Here is a 19,269-nt window from a genome sequence, read left to right on the forward strand (position 1 = left end):
CATCCACCATTATATTCACAGGATGAAGCATTTAAAACAAAGGCCGAATTCTGAATGGCAAAAATAGTACACTTTTCCGCATCAAGCTCAATATGTGCATTCTTTGTATGTTCAAAAAGGGTGGAAAAACAAGGACAATTGAATCTTAGGAACAAATGGAAACACCCAGTTGGATAAACTCCACACTCATGCAAGTCTGGAGAATCATGACTGTTAATGAAAGGGGAGGGATTATCGTTAATTAGCCAAAATCGGTAGAGTACAAAAAAACAAAGGGCAGCATCTCAACAGTGTGACTAGCTGTTGGACAATGGCAGGGAGTTGGTGTGTTGCTCAGACTCTGGCACTTTGTGTTTGGTTCTGTGCGTTCTGTCATGCTGTTCCAAAGTGGAGTAATCTGCACCAAAGTCCTCAAGCTCTGATGTTCCAGCAAACTGACCCGAGGATTCAACAGCAAGCTAGTCAGCAGTTTCCTCAGTCAGTTCAAGCTAGTCAACAGTTCCCTCTGTCAGTTCAACGGCAAGCTAGTCAACAGTTTTCTAAGCCAGTTCAACAGCAAACTAGTCAGCGGTTTCTTCAGTCTGTTCAACAGCAAGCTAGTCAACAGTTTCCTCAGTCAGTTCAATGGCAAGCTAATCAACAGTATCCTAAGCCAGTTCAACAGCAAGCTAGACAACAGTTTTCTAAGCCAGTTCAACAGCAAGCTAATCAACAGTTTTCTAAGCCAGTTCAACAGCAAGCTAGTCAACATTTTTCTAAGCCAGTTCAACAGCAAGCTAGTCAACAGTTCCCTCAGTCTGTTCAACAGCAAGCTAGTCAACAGTTTTCTCAATCTTTTCAACAGACTAGTCAACAGTTCCCGGTGTCTGTTCAACAGCAAGCTAGTCAACAGTTCCCTCAGTCTGTTCAACAGCAAGCTAGTCAACAGTTTCCTCAGTCAATTCAAGCTAGTCAACCGTTTCCTCAGCAGTTTCAGCCGAAACAGCCAGTTGGAAAGGCAGAGCCCATTGACAAATGTGCTGTAGCTGATTATGAGCAGATCCAGTGTGGACCACCTGGTATCAGTGGTGCTGAGTGTGCAGCTATTAATTGCTGCTTTAACGGACAGCAGTGTTACTATGGGAAGGCCGGTAAGAGTGTTGAGTCAATGTAAAGGTGTTTCTTGTTAAACCGATCCTCATCAATAACCAGCTCTTGTACCTTGTTCCAGTGACTGTCCAGTGTATAAGAGATGGTCAGTTTGTGGTTGTGGTGGCTAGAGATGTCACGCTGCCTCGTTTGAGCCTGGATTCAGTCCGTCTCCTGGGTGGAGATGATCCAGCTTGCAGTCCTGTGGGATCCACACCTTTCTTTGCTATATACCAGTTCCCTGTCACTGCGTGCGGCACGAGCATGATGGTGAGTAGCTGCTTGTGGTTTTGTTCTGCATGGCTTAAAGTGGACTGGATGCCAACAGTGTTGCTATTTGCAGGAGGACAGTGGATATGTGGTGTATGAAAACAGAATGACCTCCTCGTATGAAGTGGGTATCGGACCACTTGGTTCCATCACAAGGGACAGCCATTTTGAGTGAGTGATGTACAGTATGCTTCAGCAGGTTTGTTAATCGTTGACAAATGCTACAAGCTCACTGTTTGTTTTCCAGGCTTCTCTTCCAGTGTAGGTACTCTGGTACTTCTGTGGAAGCTCTGGTTGTGGAGGTCAACACTGTTCCTCCACCTCCACCAGTAGCTGCTCCTGGACCCCTCAGGGTGGAGCTTAGGCTAGCAAATGGTCAGTGTGTCACCAAAGGCTGTGCAGAAGGTAAGTATTTGACCCAAGTGTGTGCCTAAAGCTTTTCCAAAGCTCCAGGTTGCAGTGGTTTCTGGTTAAACGCTGTTCTTCCTCAGGGGATGAGGCGTACACTTCCTACTACAGTGATGCTGATTATCCTGTTACAAAAGTCCTGCGGGAGCCTGTGTATGTTGAGGTGCACGTTATGGAGAGGACCGACCCCAACATTGTCCTGATGCTGGGACATTGCTGGGCGACGTCAACCCCCAGTCCACTCAGTCTACCCCAATGGGACCTTCTGGTTGATGGGTGAGTAAGGCCAGTCTTTGTCCATCTAGTGTGCTGTAAGGCGTTTCTGATTCCCTCTTTTCCTTTCAGATGCCCTTACCAGGATGATCGTTACCTGACCTCATTGGTTCCAGTGACTGGATCGTCTGGTCTTCAGTTCCCAACCCACTACAAGCGCTTTATTGTGAAGATGTTCACATTTGTTGATCCATCGTCACTGGCTCCTCTGCAGGAAACCGTATGCTCCGCAGCCTTACCTCAACCCTTAATATTAGTGCTTTTTATAGTGAATTCTATGGCTAAACCTTTTCTCCCTCTGTTAGATCTTCATCCACTGTAGTACAGCAGTGTGCCATCCCTCTTCTGGCTCCTGTGAGCAAAGCTGCACTAGGAAAAGTGAGTGCTCGCTGTAAACTGACTTGGGAACCGTGGGAATTTGGTTTTTAAGTGCTCCTCATGCTTCTACCACTTCTTCTCTTTCAGGAAGGGACACTCCCATCAAGACAATCTCTAGTGGGGAAACTGTGGTGTCTAGTGGAGAAGTTAACCTGGTCATGTCAATTTAGATTTAATAAATTGGTGTTGATGTTCAATGAGTTGGCTCTTGCGTGACTGTTCTTGGTTTTATTTACTGGGCCACACAACTAAAGTTCCATTTGTGCTTTAGCAAGGTTGTTCATTCTGATTGGTGCTTGATTTGACCTAAACAAGCCAAACTTCTGCCCAAGCCATTTCTCTGAACTTCTAGGCAAGCTCCAGTTGCAAACCTGGGTTCCTATGCTTCTGTAAAGCTCAATATTGTATATACAGTAGCAGGGTGCAGACTTTTTCTCGCAGATTATTTTGCCAAGGAATAACATAATGGTAATTGTGACTTATTTCACAATTGTGAGTTTCTTGGAATTATGACTTGCAGTATATCTGGCGACTAGACCCTGCATATGTGTAGATGTTCTTTTGATTTTTTGTGTTCACATGAAAGTCCCATAATGTGGATAAAAGAAATGTCTCAAATGAAAATAATAATGATTATCAGTTTAACCATCATTGTGCTGCCCTACTTGTTGTGTGAAGGGCTTTTAAATCCCTTCATTGCATTGAAATAATCAATTTCCAGATGTCTTGTGACGCTTGTTTGTGTGCATCTACAGACCACAATGAACATAGTCAGGGAAGTGAGTTGCAATCTCAGTCACAAACTCAATGCTGGCAGACTGTGGCAAAGCATTGATGGTAATCAATGTTTCTTGAGCAGCAAATTAGTATATTAGAATGATTCCTAAAGGACCATGTGAAACTGAAGACTGGAGTAATGATGCTGAAAACTCAGCTTTTATCACAGGAATAAATTAGCCTGGGTTTCCCCTTGCTGCAGGACGATTTTATTCACGCTGCTAGGCAGCCTGGACACCATGAACCAAATTTTTCCCTGAAATAGGGAAACAATCACAGAGTGGGGAGAGAGCACAGGCGCATTTGATAGACATTCGTAGCATCCAATAATACGGCTTTGGGCATTCGTGAACCACGCCTCAAATACAAGAAAATGAACATATGGTTTCCAGACCACGTCTCATTTTAAATGACACGTGGTCTGGCGTTAGCCAGTATAAGAATAAATGACACTTTACACTATTATTACGAAAACAACAGCTATTCTAATTTGGAATAATATATCACGTTTTGTACTGTATTTCCGATCAAATGAATGCAGCTTTCAAAAACATGAACACAAAATAAGGGCATAATAGTAGAAATGCAAGATCATTTTAAGAATACGGCAGCTATTGCTTGCTGATAAAGGCTTCCATATCATTGAAACATAATCCTGCATGTCAAACTCTTTAGTCAATCTGAATACACAGGCCAGAATAGCCAAAACATCCACCATTATATTCACAGGATGAAGCATTTAAAACAAAGGCCGAATTCTGAATGGCAAAAATAGTACACTTTTCCGCATCAAGCTCAATATGTGCATTCTTTGTATGTTCAAAAAGGGTGGAAAAACAAGGACAATTGAATCTTAGGAACAAATGGAAACACCCAGTTGGATAAACTCCACACTCATGCAAGTCTGGAGAATCATGACTGTTAATGAAAGGGGAGGGATTATCGTTAATTAGCCAAAATCGGTAGAGTACAAAAAAACAAAGGGCAGCATCTCAACAGTGTGACTAGCTGTTGGACAATGGCAGGGAGTTGGTGTGTTGCTCAGACTCTGGCACTTTGTGTTTGGTTCTGTGCGTTCTGTCATGCTGTTCCAAAGTGGAGTAATCTGCACCAAAGTCCTCAAGCTCTGATGTTCCAGCAAACTGACCCGAGGATTCAACAGCAAGCTAGTCAGCAGTTTCCTCAGTCAGTTCAAGCTAGTCAACAGTTCCCTCTGTCAGTTCAACGGCAAGCTAGTCAACAGTTTTCTAAGCCGGTTCAACAGCAAACTAGTCAGCGGTTTCTTCAGTCTGTTCAACAGCAAGCTAGTCAACAGTTTCCTCAGTCAGTTCAATGGCAAGCTAATCAACAGTATCCTAAGCCAGTTCAACAGCAAGCTAGACAACAGTTTTCTAAGCCAGTTCAACAGCAAGCTAATCAACAGTTTTCTAAGCCAGTTCAACAGCAAGCTAGTCAACATTTTTCTAAGCTAGTTCAACAGCAAGCTAGTCAACAGTTCCCTCAGTCTGTTCAACAGCAAGCTAGTCAACAGTTTTCTCAATCTTTTCAACAGACTAGTCAACAGTTCCCGGTGTCTGTTCAACAGCAAGCTAGTCAACAGTTCCCTCAGTCTGTTCAACAGCAAGCTAGTCAACAGTTTCCTCAGTCAATTCAAGCTAGTCAACCGTTTCCTCAGCAGTTTCAGCCGAAACAGCCAGTTGGAAAGGCAGAGCCCATTGACAAATGTGCTGTAGCTGATTATGAGCAGATCCAGTGTGGACCACCTGGTATCAGTGGTGCTGAGTGTGCAGCTATTAATTGCTGCTTTAACGGACAGCAGTGTTACTATGGGAAGGCCGGTAAGAGTGTTGAGTCAATGTAAAGGTGTTTCTTGTTAAACTGATCCTCATCAATAACCAGCTCTTGTACCTTGTTCCAGTGACTGTCCAGTGTATAAGAGATGGTCAGTTTGTGGTTGTGGTGGCTAGAGATGTCACGCTGCCTCGTTTGAGCCTGGATTCAGTCCGTCTCCTGGGTGGAGATGATCCAGCTTGCAGTCCTGTGGGATCCACACCTTTCTTTGCTATATACCAGTTCCCTGTCACTGCGTGCGGCACGAGCATGATGGTGAGTAGCTGCTTGTGGTTTTGTTCTGCATGGCTTAAAGTGGACTGGATGCCAACAGTGTTGCTATTTGCAGGAGGACAGTGGATATGTGGTGTATGAAAACAGAATGACCTCCTCGTATGAAGTGGGTATCGGACCACTTGGTTCCATCACAAGGGACAGCCATTTTGAGTGAGTGATGTACAGTATGCTTCAGCAGGTTTGTTAATCGTTGACAAATGCTACAAGCTCACTGTTTGTTTTCCAGGCTTCTCTTCCAGTGTAGGTACTCTGGTACTTCTGTGGAAGCTCTGGTTGTGGAGGTCAACACTGTTCCTCCACCTCCACCAGTAGCTGCTCCTGGACCCCTCAGGGTGGAGCTTAGGCTAGCAAATGGTCAGTGTGTCACCAAAGGCTGTGCAGAAGGTAAGTATTTGACCCAAGTGTGTGCCTAAAGCTTTTCCAAAGCTCCAGGTTGCAGTGGTTTCTGGTTAAATGCTGTTCTTTCTCAGGGGATGAGGTGTACACTTCCTACTACAGTGATGCTGATTATCCTGTTACAAAAGTCCTGCGGGAGCCTGTGTATGTTGAGGTGCACGTTATGGAGAGGACCGACCCCAACATTGTCCTGATGCTGGGACATTGCTGGGCGACGTCAACCCCCAGTCCACTCAGTCTACCCCAATGGGACCTTCTGGTTGATGGGTGCGTAAGGCCAGTCTTTGTCCATCTAGTGTGCTGTAAGGCGTTTCTGATTCCCTCTTTTCCTTTCAGTTGCCCTTACCAGGATGATCGTTACCTGACCTCATTGGTTCCAGTGACTGGATCGTCTGGTCTTCAGTTCCCAACCCACTACAAGCGCTTTATTGTGAAGATGTTCACATTTGTTGATCCATCGTCACTGGCTCCTCTGCAGGAAACCGTATGCTCCGCAGCCTTACCTCAACCCTTAATATTAGTGCTTTTTATAGTGAATTCTACGGCTAAACCTTTTCTCCCTCTGTTAGATCTTCATCCACTGTAGTACAGCAGTGTGCCATCCCTCTTCTGGCTCCTGTGAGCAAAGCTGCACTAGGAAAAGTGAGTGCTCGCTGTAAACCGACTTGGGAACCGTGGGAATTTGGTTTTTAAGTGCTCCTCATGCTTCTACCACTTCTTCTCTTTCAGGAAGGGACACTCCCATCAAGACCATCTCTAGTGGGCAAACTGTGGTGTCTAGTGGAGAAGTTAACCTGGTCATGTCAATTTAGATTTAATAAATTGGTGTTGATGTTCAATGAGTTGGCTCTTGCGTGACTGTTCTTGGTTTTATTTACTGGGCCACACAACTAAAGTTCCATTTGTGCTTTAGCAAGGTTGTTCATTCTGATTGGTGCTTGATTTGAACTAAACAAGCCAAACTTCTGCCCAAGCCATTTCACTGAACTTCTAGGCAAGCTCCAGTTGCAAACCTGGGTTCCTATGCTTCTGTAAAGCTCAATATTGTATATACAGTAGCAGGGTGCAGACTTTTTCTCGCAGATTATTTTGCCAAGGAATAACATAATGGTAATTGTGACTTATTTCACAATTGTGAGTTTCTTGGAATTATGACTTGCAGTATATCTGGTGACTAGACCCTGCATATGTGTAGATGTTCTTTTGATTTTTTGTGTTCACATGAAAGTCCCATAGTGTGGATAAAAGAAATGTCTCAAATGAAAATAATAATGATTATCAGTTTAACCATCATTGTGCTGCCCTACTTGTTGTGTGAAGGGCTTTTAAATCCCTTCATTGCATTGAAATAATCAATTTCCAGATGTCTTGTGACGCTTGTTCGTGTGCATCTACAGACCACAATGAACATAGTCAGGGAAGTGAGTTGCAATCTCAGTCACAAACTCAATGCTGGCAGACTGTGGCAAAGCATTGATGGTAATCAATGTTTCTTGAGCAGCAAATTAGTATATTAGAATGATTCCTAAAGGACCATGTGAAACTGAAGACTGGAGTAATGATGCTGAAAACTCAGCTTTTATCACAGGAATAAATTAGCCTGGGTTTCCCCATGCTGCCTTGCTGCAGGACGATTTTATTCACGCTGCCAGGCAGCCTGGACACCAAGAACCAAATTTTTCTCTGAAATAGGGAAACAATCACAGAATTGGGAGGGAGCACAGGCGCATTTGATAGACATTCGTAGCACCCAATAATACGGCTTTGGGCATTCGTGAACCACGCCTCAATTACGAGAAAATGAACATATGGTTTCCAGACCACGTCTCATTCTAAATGATACGTGGTCTGGCGTTAGCCAGTATAAGAATAAATGACACTTTACACTATTATTACGAAAACAACAGCTATTCTAATTTGGAATAATATTTCACGTTTTGTACTGTATTTTCGATCAAATGAATGCAGCTTTCAAAAACATGAACACAATATAAGGGCATAATAGTAGAAATGCAAGATCATTTTAAGAATACGGCAGCTATTGCTTGCTGATAAAGGCTTCCATATCATTGAAACATAATCCTGCATGTCAAACTCTTTAGTCAATCTGAATACACAGGCCAGAATAGCCAAAACATCCACCATTATATTCGCAGGATGAAGCATTTAAAACAAAGGCCGAATTCTGAATGGCAAAAATAGTACACTTTTCCGCATCAAGCTCAATATGTGCATTCTTTGTATGTTCAAAAAGGGTGGAAAAACAAGGACAATTGAATCTTAGGAACAAATGGAAACACCCAGTTGGATAAACTCCACACTTATGCAAGTCTGGAGAATCATGACTGTTAATGAAAGGGGAGGGATTATCGTTAATTAGCCAAAATCGGTAGAGTACAAAAAAACAAAGGGCAGCATCTCAACAGTGTGACTAGCTGTTGGACAATGGCAGGGAGTTGGTGTGTTGCTCAGACTCTGGCACTTTGTGTTTGGTTCTGTGTGGTCTGTCATGCTGTTCCAAAGTGGAGTAATCTGCACCAAAGTCCTCAAGCTCTGATGTTCCAGCAAACTGACCCGAGGATTCCACAGCAAGCTAGTCAGCAGTTTCCTCAGTCAGTTCAAGCTAGTCAACAGTTCCCTCTGTCAGTTCAACGGCAAGCTAGTCAACAGTTTTCTAAGCCGGTTCAACAGCAAACTAGTCAGCGGTTTCTTCAGTCTGTTCAACAGCAAGCTAGTCAACAGTTTCCCCAGTCAGTTCAATGGCAAGCTAATCAACAGTATCCTGAGCCAGTTCAACAGCAAGCTAGACAACAGTTTTCTAAGCCAGTTCAACAGCAAGCTAATCAACAGTTTTCTAAGCCAGTTCAACAGCAAGCTAGTCAACATTTTTCTAAGCCAGTTCAACAGCAAGCTAGTCAACAGTTCCCTCAGTCTGTTCAACAGCAAGCTAGTCAACAGTTTTCTCAATCTTTTCAACAGACTAGTCAACAGTTCCCGGTGTCTGTTCAACAGCAAGCTAGTCAACAGTTCCCTCAGTCTGTTCAACAGCAAGCTAGTCAACAGTTTCCTCAGTCAATTCAAGCTAGTCAACCGTTTCCTCAGGAGTTTCAGCCGAAACAGCCAGTTGGAAAGGCAGAGCCCATTGACAAATGTGCTGTAGCTGATTATGAGCAGATCCAGTGTGGACCACCTGGTATCAGTGGTGCTGAGTGTGCAGCTATTAATTGCTGCTTTAACGGACAGCAGTGTTACTATGGGAAGGCCGGTAAGAGTGTTGAGTCAATGTAAAGGTGTTTCTTGTTAAACCGATCCTCATCAATAACCAGCTCTTGTTCCAGTGACTGTCCAGTGTATAAGAGATGGTCAGTTTGTGGTTGTGGTGGCTAGAGATGTCACGCTGCCTCGTTTGAGCCTGGATTCAGTCCGTCTCCTGGGTGGAGATCCAGCTTGCAGTCCTGTGGGATCCACACCTTTCTTTGCTATATACCAGTTCCCTGTCACTGCGTGCGGCACGAGCATGATGGTGAGTAGCTGCTTGTGGTTTTGTTCTGCATGGCTTAAAGTGGACTGGATGCCAACAGTGTTGCTATTTGCAGGAGGACAGTGGATATGTGGTGTATGAAAACAGAATGACCTCCTCGTATGAAGTGGGTATCGGACCACTTGGTTCCATCACAAGGGACAGCCATTTTGAGTGGGTGATGTACAGTATGCTTCAGCAGGTTTGTTAATCCTTGACAAATGCTACAAGCTCACTGTTTGTTTTCCAGGCTTCTCTTCCAGTGTAGGTACTCTGGTACTTCTGTGGAAGCTCTGGTTGTGGAGGTCAACACTGTTCCTCCACCTCCACCAGTAGCTGCTCCTGGACCCCTCAGGGTGGAGCTTAGGCTAGCAAATGGTCAGTGTGTCACCAAAGGCTGTGCAGAAGGTAAGTATTTGACCCAAGTGTGTGCCTAAAGCTTTTCCAAAGCTCCAGGTTGCAGTGGTTTCTGGTTAAACGCTGTTCTTCCTCAGGGGATGAGGCGTACACTTCCTACTACAGTGATGCTGATTATCCTGTTACAAAAGTCCTGCGGGAGCCTGTGTATGTTGAGGTGCACGTTATGGAGAGGACCGACCCCAACATTGTCCTGATGCTGGGACATTGCTGGGCGACGTCAACCCCCAGTCCACTCAGTCTACCCCAATGGGACCTTCTGGTTGATGGGTGAGTAAGGCCAGTCTTTGTCCATCTAGTGTGCTGTAAGGCGTTTCTGATTCCCTCTTTTCCTTTCAGATGCCCTTACCAGGATGATCGTTACCTGACCTCATTGGTTCCAGTGACTGGATCGTCTGGTCTTCAGTTCCCAACCCACTACAAGCGCTTTATTGTGAAGATGTTCACATTTGTTGATCCATCGTCACTGGCTCCTCTGCAGGAAACCGTATGCTCCGCAGCCTTACCTCAACCCTTAATATTAGTGCTTTTTATAGTGAATTCTATGGCTAAACCTTTTCTCCCTCTGTTAGATCTTCATCCACTGTAGTACAGCAGTGTGCCATCCCTCTTCTGGCTCCTGTGAGCAAAGCTGCACTAGGAAAAGTGAGTGCTCGCTGTAAACTGACTTGGGAACCGTGGGAATTTGGTTTTTAAGTGCTCCTCATGCTTCTACCACTTCTTCTCTTTCAGGAAGGGACACTCCCATCAAGACCATCTCTAGTGGGGAAACTGTGGTGTCTAGTGGAGAAGTTAACCTGGTCATGTCAATTTAGATTTAATAAATTGGTGTTGATGTTCAATGAGTTGGCTCTTGCGTGACTGTTCTTGGTTTTATTTACTGGGCCACACAACTAAAGTTCCATTTGTGCTTTAGCAAGGTTGTTCATTCTGATTGGTGCTTGATTTGACCTAAACAAGCCAAACTTCTGCCCAAGCCATTTCTCTGAACTTCTAGGCAAGCTCCAGTTGCAAACCTGGGTTCCTATGCTTCTGTAAAGCTCAATATTGTATATACAGTAGCAGGGTGCAGACTTTTTCTCGCAGATTATTTTGCCAAGGAATAACATAATGGTAATTGTGACTTATTTCACAATTGTGCGTTTCTTGGAATTATGACTTGCAGTATATCTGGCGACTAGACCCTGCATATGTGTAGATGTTCTTTTGATTTTTTGTGTTCACATGAAAGTCCCATAATGTGGATAAAAGAAATGTCTCAAATGAAAATAATAATGATTATCAGTTTAACCGTCATTGTGCTGCCCTACTTGTTGTGTGAAGGGCTTTTAAATCCCTTCATTGCATTGAAATAATCAATTTCCAGATGTCTTGTGACGCTTGTTTGTGTGCATCTACAGACCACAATGAACATAGTCAGGGAAGTGAGTTGCAATCTCAGTCACAAACTCAATGCTGGCAGACTGTGGCAAAGCATTGATGGTAATCAATGTTTCTTGAGCAGCAAATTAGTATATTAGAATGATTCCTAAAGGACCATGTGAAACTGAAGACTGGAGTAATGATGCTGAAAACTCAGCTTTTATCACAGGAATAAATTAGCCTGGGTTTCCCCTTGCTGCAGGACGATTTTATTCACGCTGCTAGGCAGCCTGGACACCATGAACCAAATTTTTCCCTGAAATAGGGAAACAATCACAGAGTGGGGAGAGAGCACAGGCGCATTTGATAGACATTCGTAGCACCCAATAATACGGCTTTGGGCATTCGTGAACCACGCCTCAAATACAAGAAAATGAACATATGGTTTCCAGACCACGTCTCATTTTAAATGACACGTGGTCTGGCGTTAGCCAGTATAAGAATAAATGACACTTTACACTATTATTACGAAAACAACAGCTATTCTAATTTGGAATAATATATCACGTTTTGTACTGTATTTCCGATCAAATGAATGCAGCTTTCAAAAACATGAACACAAAATAAGGGCATAATAGTAGAAATGCAAGATCATTTTAAGAATACGGCAGCTATTGCTTGCTGATAAAGGCTTCCATATCATTGAAACATAATCCTGCATGTCAAACTCTTTAGTCAATCTGAATACACAGGCCAGAATAGCCAAAACATCCACCATTATATTCACAGGATGAAGCATTTAAAACAAAGGCCGAATTCTGAATGGCAAAAATAGTACACTTTTCCGCATCAAGCTCAATATGTGCATTCTTTGTATGTTCAAAAAGGGTGGAAAAACAAGGACAATTGAATCTTAGGAACAAATGGAAACACCCAGTTGGATAAACTCCACACTCATGCAAGTCTGGAGAATCATGACTGTTAATGAAAGGGGAGGGATTATCGTTAATTAGCCAAAATCGGTAGAGTACAAAAAAACAAAGGGCAGCATCTCAACAGTGTGACTAGCTGTTGGACAATGGCAGGGAGTTGGTGTGTTGCTCAGACTCTGGCACTTTGTGTTTGGTTCTGTGCGTTCTGTCATGCTGTTCCAAAGTGGAGTAATCTGCACCAAAGTCCTCAAGCTCTGATGTTCCAGCAAACTGACCCGAGGATTCAACAGCAAGCTAGTCAGCAGTTTCCTCAGTCAGTTCAAGCTAGTCAACAGTTCCCTCTGTCAGTTCAACGGCAAGCTAGTCAACAGTTTTCTAAGCCAGTTCAACAGCAAACTAGTCAGCGGTTTCTTCAGTCTGTTCAACAGCAAGCTAGTCAACAGTTTCCTCAGTCAGTTCAATGGCAAGCTAATCAACAGTATCCTAAGCCAGTTCAACAGCAAGCTAGACAACAGTTTTCTAAGCCAGTTCAACAGCAAGCTAATCAACAGTTTTCTAAGCCAGTTCAACAGCAAGCTAGTCAACATTTTTCTAAGCCAGTTCAACAGCAAGCTAGTCAACAGTTCCCTCAGTCTGTTCAACAGCAAGCTAGTCAACAGTTTTCTCAATCTTTTCAACAGACTAGTCAACAGTTCCCGGTGTCTGTTCAACAGCAAGCTAGTCAACAGTTCCCTCAGTCTGTTCAACAGCAAGCTAGTCAACAGTTTCCTCAGTCAATTCAAGCTAGTCAACCGTTTCCTCAGCAGTTTCAGCCGAAACAGCCAGTTGGAAAGGCAGAGCCCATTGACAAATGTGCTGTAGCTGATTATGAGCAGATCCAGTGTGGACCACCTGGTATCAGTGGTGCTGAGTGTGCAGCTATTAATTGCTGCTTTAACGGACAGCAGTGTTACTATGGGAAGGCCGGTAAGAGTGTTGAGTCAATGTAAAGGTGTTTCTTGTTAAACCGATCCTCATCAATAACCAGCTCTTGTACCTTGTTCCAGTGACTGTCCAGTGTATAAGAGATGGTCAGTTTGTGGTTGTGGTGGCTAGAGATGTCACGCTGCCTCGTTTGAACCTGGATTCAGTCCGTCTCCTGGGTGGAGATGATCCAGCTTGCAGTCCTGTGGGATCCACACCTTTCTTTGCTATATACCAGTTCCCTGTCACTGCGTGCGGCACGAGCATGATGGTGAGTAGCTGCTTGTGGTTTTGTTCTGCATGGCTTAAAGTGGACTGGATGCCAACAGTGTTGCTATTTGCAGGAGGACAGTGGATATGTGGTGTATGAAAACAGAATGACCTCCTCGTATGAAGTGGGTATCGGACCACTTGGTTCCATCACAAGGGACAGCCATTTTGAGTGAGTGATGTACAGTATGCTTCAGCAGGTTTGTTAATCGTTGACAAATGCTACAAGCTCACTGTTTGTTTTCCAGGCTTCTCTTCCAGTGTAGGTACTCTGGTACTTCTGTGGAAGCTCTGGTTGTGGAGGTCAACACTGTTCCTCCACCTCCACCAGTAGCTGCTCCTGGACCCCTCAGGGTGGAGCTTAGGCTAGCAAATGGTCAGTGTGTCACCAAAGGCTGTGCAGAAGGTAAGTATTTGACCCAAGTGTGTGCCTAAAGCTTTTCCAAAGCTCCAGGTTGCAGTGGTTTCTGGTTAAACGGTGTTCTTCCTCAGGGGATGAGGCGTACACTTCCTACTACAGTGATGCTGATTATCCTGTTACAAAAGTCCTGCGGGAGCCTATGTATGTTGAGGTGCACGTTATGGAGAGGACCGACCCCAACATTGTCCTGATGCTGGGACATTGCTGGGCGACGTCAACCCCCAGTCCACTCAGTCTACCCCAATGGGACCTTCTGGTTGATGGGTGAGTAAGGCCAGTCTTTGTCCATCTAGTGTGCTGTAAGGCGTTTCTGATTCCCTCTTTTCCTTTCAGATGCCCTTACCAGGATGATCGTTACCTGACCTCATTGGTTCCAGTGACTGGATCGTCTGGTCTTCAGTTCCCAACCCACTACAAGCGCTTTATTGTGAAGATGTTCACATTTGTTGATCCATCGTCACTGGCTCCTCTGCAGGAAACCGTATGCTCCGCAGCCTTACCTCAACCCTTAATATTAGTGCTTTTTATAGTGAATTCTATGGCTAAACCTTTTCTCCCTCTGTTAGATCTTCATCCACTGTAGTACAGCAGTGTGCCATCCCTCTTCTGGCTCCTGTGAGCAAAGCTGCACTAGGAAAAGTGAGTGCTCGCTGTAAACTGACTTGGGAACCGTGGGAATTTGGTTTTTAAGTGCTCCTCATGCTTCTACCACTTCTTCTCTTTCAGGAAGGGACACTCCCATCAAGACAATCTCTAGTGGGGAAACTGTGGTGTCTAGTGGAGAAGTTAACCTGGTCATGTCAATTTAGATTTAATAAATTGGTGTTGATGTTCAATGAGTTGGCTCTTGCGTGACTGTTCTTGGTTTTATTTACTGGGCCACACAACTAAAGTTCCATTTGTGCTTTAGCAAGGTTGTTCATTCTGATTGGTGCTTGATTTGACCTAAACAAGCCAAACTTCTGCCCAAGCCATTTCTCTGAACTTCTAGGCAAGCTCCAGTTGCAAACCTGGGTTCCTATGCTTCTGTAAAGCTCAATATTGTATATACAGTAGCAGGGTGCAGACTTTTTCTCGCAGATTATTTTGCCAAGGAATAACATAATGGTAATTGTGACTTATTTCACAATTGTGAGTTTCTTGGAATTATGACTTGCAGTATATCTGGCGACTAGACCCTGCATATGTGTAGATGTTCTTTTGATTTTTTGTGTTCACATGAAAGTCCCATAATGTGGATAAAAGAAATGTCTCAAATGAAAATAATAATGATTATCAGTTTAACCATCATTGTGCTGCCCTACTTGTTGTGTGAAGGGCTTTTAAATCCCTTCATTGCATTGAAATAATCAATTTCCAGATGTCTTGTGACGCTTGTTTGTGTGCATCTACAGACCACAATGAACATAGTCAGGGAAGTGAGTTGCAATCTCAGTCACAAACTCAATGCTGGCAGACTGTGGCAAAGCATTGATGGTAATCAATGTTTCTTGAGCAGCAAATTAGTATATTAGAATGATTCCTAAAGGACCATGTGAAACTGAAGACTGGAGTAATGATGCTGAAAACTCAGCTTTTATCACAGGAATAAATTAGCCTGGGTTTCCCCTTGCTGCAGGACGATTTTATTCACGCTGCTAGGCAGCCTGGACACCATGAACCAAATTTTTCCCTGAAATAGGGAAACAATCACAGAGTGGGGAGAGAGCACAGGCGCATTTGATAGACATTCGTAGCATCCAATAATACGGCTTTGGGCATTCGTGAACCACGCCTCAAATACAAGAAAATGAACATATGGTTTCCAGACCACGTCTCATTTTAAATGACACGTGGTCTGGCGTTAGCCAGTATAAGAATAAATGACACTTTACACTATTATTACGAAAACAACAGCTATTCTAATTTGGAATAATATATCACGTTTTGTACTGTATTTCCGATCAAATGAATGCAGCTTTCAAAAACATGAACACAAAATAAGGGCATAATAGTAGAAATGCAAGATCATTTTAAGAATACGGCAGCTATTGCTTGCTGATAAAGGCTTCCATATCATTGAAACATAATCCTGCATGTCAAACTCTTTAGTCAATCTGAATACACAGGCCAGAATAGCCAAAACATCCACCATTATATTCACAGGATGAAGCATTTAAAACAAAGGCCGAATTCTGAATGGCAAAAATAGTACACTTTTCCGCATCAAGCTCAATATGTGCATTCTTTGTATGTTCAAAAAGGGTGGAAAAACAAGGACAATTGAATCTTAGGAACAAATGGAAACACCCAGTTGGATAAACTCCACACTCATGCAAGTCTGGAGAATCATGACTGTTAATGAAAGGGGAGGGATTATCGTTAATTAGCCAAAATCGGTAGAGTACAAAAAAACAAAGGGCAGCATCTCAACAGTGTGACTAGCTGTTGGACAATGGCAGGGAGTTGGTGTGTTGCTCAGACTCTGGCACTTTGTGTTTGGTTCTGTGCGTTCTGTCATGCTGTTCCAAAGTGGAGTAATCTGCACCAAAGTCCTCAAGCTCTGATGTTCCAGCAAACTGACCCGAGGATTCAACAGCAAGCTAGTCAGCAGTTTCCTCAGTCAGTTCAAGCTAGTCAACAGTTCCCTCTGTCAGTTCAACGGCAAGCTAGTCAACAGTTTTCTAAGCCGGTTCAACAGCAAACTAGTCAGCGGTTTCTTCAGTCTGTTCAACAGCAAGCTAGTCAACAGTTTCCTCAGTCAGTTCAATGGCAAGCTAATCAACAGTATCCTAAGCCAGTTCAACAGCAAGCTAGACAACAGTTTTCTAAGCCAGTTCAACAGCAAGCTAATCAACAGTTTTCTAAGCCAGTTCAACAGCAAGCTAGTCAACATTTTTCTAAGCCAGTTCAACAGCAAGCTAGTCAACAGTTCCCTCAGTCTGTTCAACAGCAAGCTAGTCAACAGTTTTCTCAATCTTTTCAACAGACTAGTCAACAGTTCCCGGTGTCTGTTCAACAGCAAGCTAGTCAACAGTTCCCTCAGTCTGTTCAACAGCAAGCTAGTCAACAGTTTCCTCAGTCAATTCAAGCTAGTCAACCGTTTCCTCAGCAGTTTCAGCCGAAACAGCCAGTTGGAAAGGCAGAGCCCATTGACAAATGTGCTGTAGCTGATTATGAGCAGATCCAGTGTGGACCACCTGGTATCAGTGGTGCTGAGTGTGCAGCTATTAATTGCTGCTTTAACGGACAGCAGTGTTACTATGGGAAGGCCGGTAAGAGTGTTGAGTCAATGTAAAGGTGTTTCTTGTTAAACCGATCCTCATCAATAACCAGCTCTTGTACCTTGTTCCAGTGACTGTCCAGTGTATAAGAGATGGTCAGTTTGTGGTTGTGGTGGCTAGAGATGTCACGCTGCCTCGTTTGAGCCTGGATTCAGTCCGTCTCCTGGGTGGAGATGATCCAGCTTGCAGTCCTGTGGGATCCACACCTTTCTTTGCTATATACCAGTTCCCTGTCACTGCGTGCGGCACGAGCATGATGGTGAGTAGCTGCTTGTGGTTTTGTTCTGCATGGCTTAAAGTGGACTGGATGCCAACAGTGTTGCTATTTGCAGGAGGACAGTGGATATGTGGTGTATGAAAACAGAATGACCTCCTCGTATGAAGTGGGTATCGGACCACTTGGTTCCATCACAAGGGACAGCCATTTTGAGTGAGTGATGTACAGTATGCTTCAGCAGGTTTGTTAATCGTTGACAAATGCTACAAGCTCACTGTTTGTTTTCCAGGCTTCTCTTCCAGTGTAGGTACTCTGGTACTTCTGTGGAAGCTCTGGTTGTGGAGGTCAACACTGTTCCTCCACCTCCACCAGTATCTGCTCCTGGACCCCTCAGGGTGGAGCTTAGGCTAGCAAATGGTCAGTGTGTCACCAAAGGCTGTGCAGAAGGTAAGTATTTGACCCAAGTGTGTGCCTAAAGCTTTTCCAAAGCTCCAGGTTGCAGTGGTTTCTGGTTAAATGCTGTTCTTTCTCAGGGGATGAGGCGTACACTTCCTACTACAGTGATGCTGATTATCCTGTTACAAAAGTCCTGCGGGAGCCTGTGTATGTTGAGGTGCACGTTATGGAGAGGACCGACCCCAACATTGTCCTGATGCTGGGACATTGCTGGGCGACGTCAACCCCCAGTCCACTCAGTCTACCCCAATGGGACCTTCTGGTTGATGGGTGCGTAAGGCCAGTCTTTGTCCATCTAGTGTGCTGTAAGGCGTTTCTGATTCCCTCTTTTCCTTTCAGTTGCCCTTACCAGGATGATCGTTACCTGACCTCATTGGTTCCAGTGACTGGATCGTCTGGTCTTCAGTTCCCAACCCACTACAAGCGCTTTATTGTGAAGATGTTCACATTTGTTGATCCATCGTCACTGGCTCCTCTGCAGGAAACCGTATGCTCCGCAGCCTTACCTCAACCCTTAATATTAGTGCTTTTTATAGTGAATTCTACGGCTAAACCTTTTCTCCCTCTGTTAGATCTTCATCCACTGTAGTACAGCAGTGTGCCATCCCTCTTCTGGCTCCTGTGAGCAAAGCTGCACTAGGAAAAGTGAGTGCTCGCTGTAAACCGACTTGGGAACCGTGGGAATTTGGTTTTTAAGTGCTCCTCATGCTTCTACCACTTCTTCTCTTTCAGGAAGGGACACTCCCATCAAGACCATCTCTAGTGGGCAAACTGTGGTGTCTAGTGGAGAAGTTAACCTGGTCATGTCAATTTAGATTTAATAAATTGGTGTTGATGTTCAATGAGTTGGCTCTTGCGTGACTGTTCTTGGTTTTATTTACTGGGCCACACAACTAAAGTTCCATTTGTGCTTTAGCAAGGTTGTTCATTCTGATTGGTGCTTGATTTGAACTAAACAAGCCAAACTTCTGCCCAAGCCATTTCACTGAACTTCTAGGCAAGCTCCAGTTGCAAACCTGGGTTCCTATGCTTCTGTAAAGCTCAATATTGTATATACAGTAGCAGGGTGCAGACTTTTTCTCGCAGATTATTTTGCCAAGGAATAACATAATGGTAATTGTGACTTATTTCACAATTGTGAGTTTCTTGGAATTATGACTTGCAGTATATCTGGTGACTAGACCCTGCATATGTGTAGATGTTCTTTTGATTTTTTGTGTTCACATGAAAGTCCCATAGTGTGGATAAAAGAAATGTCTCAAATGAAAATAATAATGATTATCAGTTTAACCATCATTGTGCTGCCCTACTTGTTGTGTGAAGGGCTTTTAAATCCCTTCATTGCATTGAAATAATCAATTTCCAGATGTCTTGTGACGCTTGTTCGTGTGCATCTACAGACCACAATGAACATAGTCAGGGAAGTGAGTTGCAATCTCAGTCACAAACTCAATGCTGGCAGACTGTGGCAAAGCATTGATGGTAATCAATGTTTCTTGAGCAGCAAATTAGTATATTAGAATGATTCCTAAAGGACCATGTGAAACTGAAGACTGGAGTAATGATGCTGAAAACTCAGCTTTTATCACAGGAATAAATTAGCCTGGGTTTCCCCATGCTGCCTTGCTGCAGGACGATTTTATTCACGCTGCCAGGCAGCCTGGACACCAAGAACCAAATTTTTCTCTGAA

The 19,269-nt window shown here is 43.9% G+C and overlaps 6 protein-coding genes and 2 long non-coding RNA genes across 8 annotated transcripts in view; 7 read left to right on the forward strand and 1 right to left on the reverse strand.

Moving 5' to 3' along the window:
* Window positions 1-19,269, reverse strand: part of LOC120476379 (apolipoprotein B-100-like) — a 126,294-nt gene that overhangs the window by 35,245 nt on the left and 71,780 nt on the right. The gene's annotated exons all lie outside the window — the stretch shown is intronic.
* Window positions 280-1,399, forward strand: LOC148970078 (uncharacterized). The gene has a single exon (XM_089125031.1). The coding sequence runs from the start codon at window positions 311-313 to the stop codon at window positions 1,151-1,153; it is 843 nt and encodes a 280-aa protein (XP_088981157.1). The 5' UTR covers window positions 280-310; the 3' UTR covers window positions 1,154-1,399.
* On the forward strand, window positions 4,221-5,110 carry LOC148970079 (uncharacterized). Its single transcript, XM_089125133.1, has one exon. The coding sequence runs from the start codon at window positions 4,253-4,255 to the stop codon at window positions 5,093-5,095; it is 843 nt and encodes a 280-aa protein (XP_088981259.1). The 5' UTR covers window positions 4,221-4,252; the 3' UTR covers window positions 5,096-5,110.
* LOC148970080 (uncharacterized) lies at window positions 6,327-6,599 on the forward strand. Its single transcript, XR_016148547.1, has 2 exons — window positions 6,327-6,399; window positions 6,487-6,599. It is a non-coding gene; the product is annotated as an uncharacterized LOC148970080 (long non-coding RNA).
* On the forward strand, window positions 8,195-9,060 carry LOC148970081 (uncharacterized). Its single transcript, XM_089125027.1, has one exon. The coding sequence runs from the start codon at window positions 8,203-8,205 to the stop codon at window positions 9,043-9,045; it is 843 nt and encodes a 280-aa protein (XP_088981153.1). The 5' UTR covers window positions 8,195-8,202; the 3' UTR covers window positions 9,046-9,060.
* Window positions 12,103-14,451, forward strand: LOC148970082 (zona pellucida sperm-binding protein 4-like). Its single transcript, XM_089125338.1, has 8 exons — window positions 12,103-12,954; window positions 13,035-13,222; window positions 13,296-13,393; window positions 13,470-13,627; window positions 13,714-13,906; window positions 13,976-14,123; window positions 14,209-14,281; window positions 14,369-14,451. The coding sequence occupies exons 1-8, from the start codon at window positions 12,135-12,137 to the stop codon at window positions 14,449-14,451; spliced, it is 1,761 nt and encodes a 586-aa protein (XP_088981464.1). The 5' UTR covers window positions 12,103-12,134.
* Window positions 16,045-16,934, forward strand: LOC148970083 (uncharacterized). Its single transcript, XM_089125033.1, has one exon. It carries the CDS (start codon window positions 16,077-16,079, stop codon window positions 16,917-16,919), a length of 843 nt encoding a protein of 280 aa, XP_088981159.1. The 5' UTR covers window positions 16,045-16,076; the 3' UTR covers window positions 16,920-16,934.
* Window positions 18,151-18,423, forward strand: LOC148970084 (uncharacterized). The gene is made up of 2 exons (XR_016148472.1): window positions 18,151-18,223; window positions 18,311-18,423. It is a non-coding gene; the product is annotated as an uncharacterized LOC148970084 (long non-coding RNA).

Source organism: Pimephales promelas, chromosome 21, assembly GCF_988280905.1.
Source record: "Pimephales promelas chromosome 21, fPimPro1.hap1.1, whole genome shotgun sequence".
NCBI lineage: Eukaryota > Metazoa > Chordata > Actinopteri > Cypriniformes > Leuciscidae > Pimephales > Pimephales promelas.

Bases quoted from the DNA above. Each gene is read 5' to 3' on its own strand.
- LOC148970081 (XM_089125027.1), top strand. From the start codon at position 8,203: ATGGCAGGGAGTTGGTGTGTTGCTCAGACTCTGGCACTTTGTGTTTGG.
- LOC148970082 (XM_089125338.1), top strand. From the start codon at position 12,135: ATGGCAGGGAGTTGGTGTGTTGCTCAGACTCTGGCACTTTGTGTTTGG. The intron at 13,628-13,713 runs GTAAGTATTTGA...GTTCTTCCTCAG, and splicing joins CACCAAAGGCTGTGCAGAAG to GGGATGAGGCGTACACTTCC. The intron at 14,124-14,208 runs GTATGCTCCGCA...TCCCTCTGTTAG, and splicing joins TGGCTCCTCTGCAGGAAACC to ATCTTCATCCACTGTAGTAC.
- LOC148970083 (XM_089125033.1), top strand. From the start codon at position 16,077: ATGGCAGGGAGTTGGTGTGTTGCTCAGACTCTGGCACTTTGTGTTTGG.
- LOC148970078 (XM_089125031.1), top strand. From the start codon at position 311: ATGGCAGGGAGTTGGTGTGTTGCTCAGACTCTGGCACTTTGTGTTTGG.
- LOC148970079 (XM_089125133.1), top strand. From the start codon at position 4,253: ATGGCAGGGAGTTGGTGTGTTGCTCAGACTCTGGCACTTTGTGTTTGG.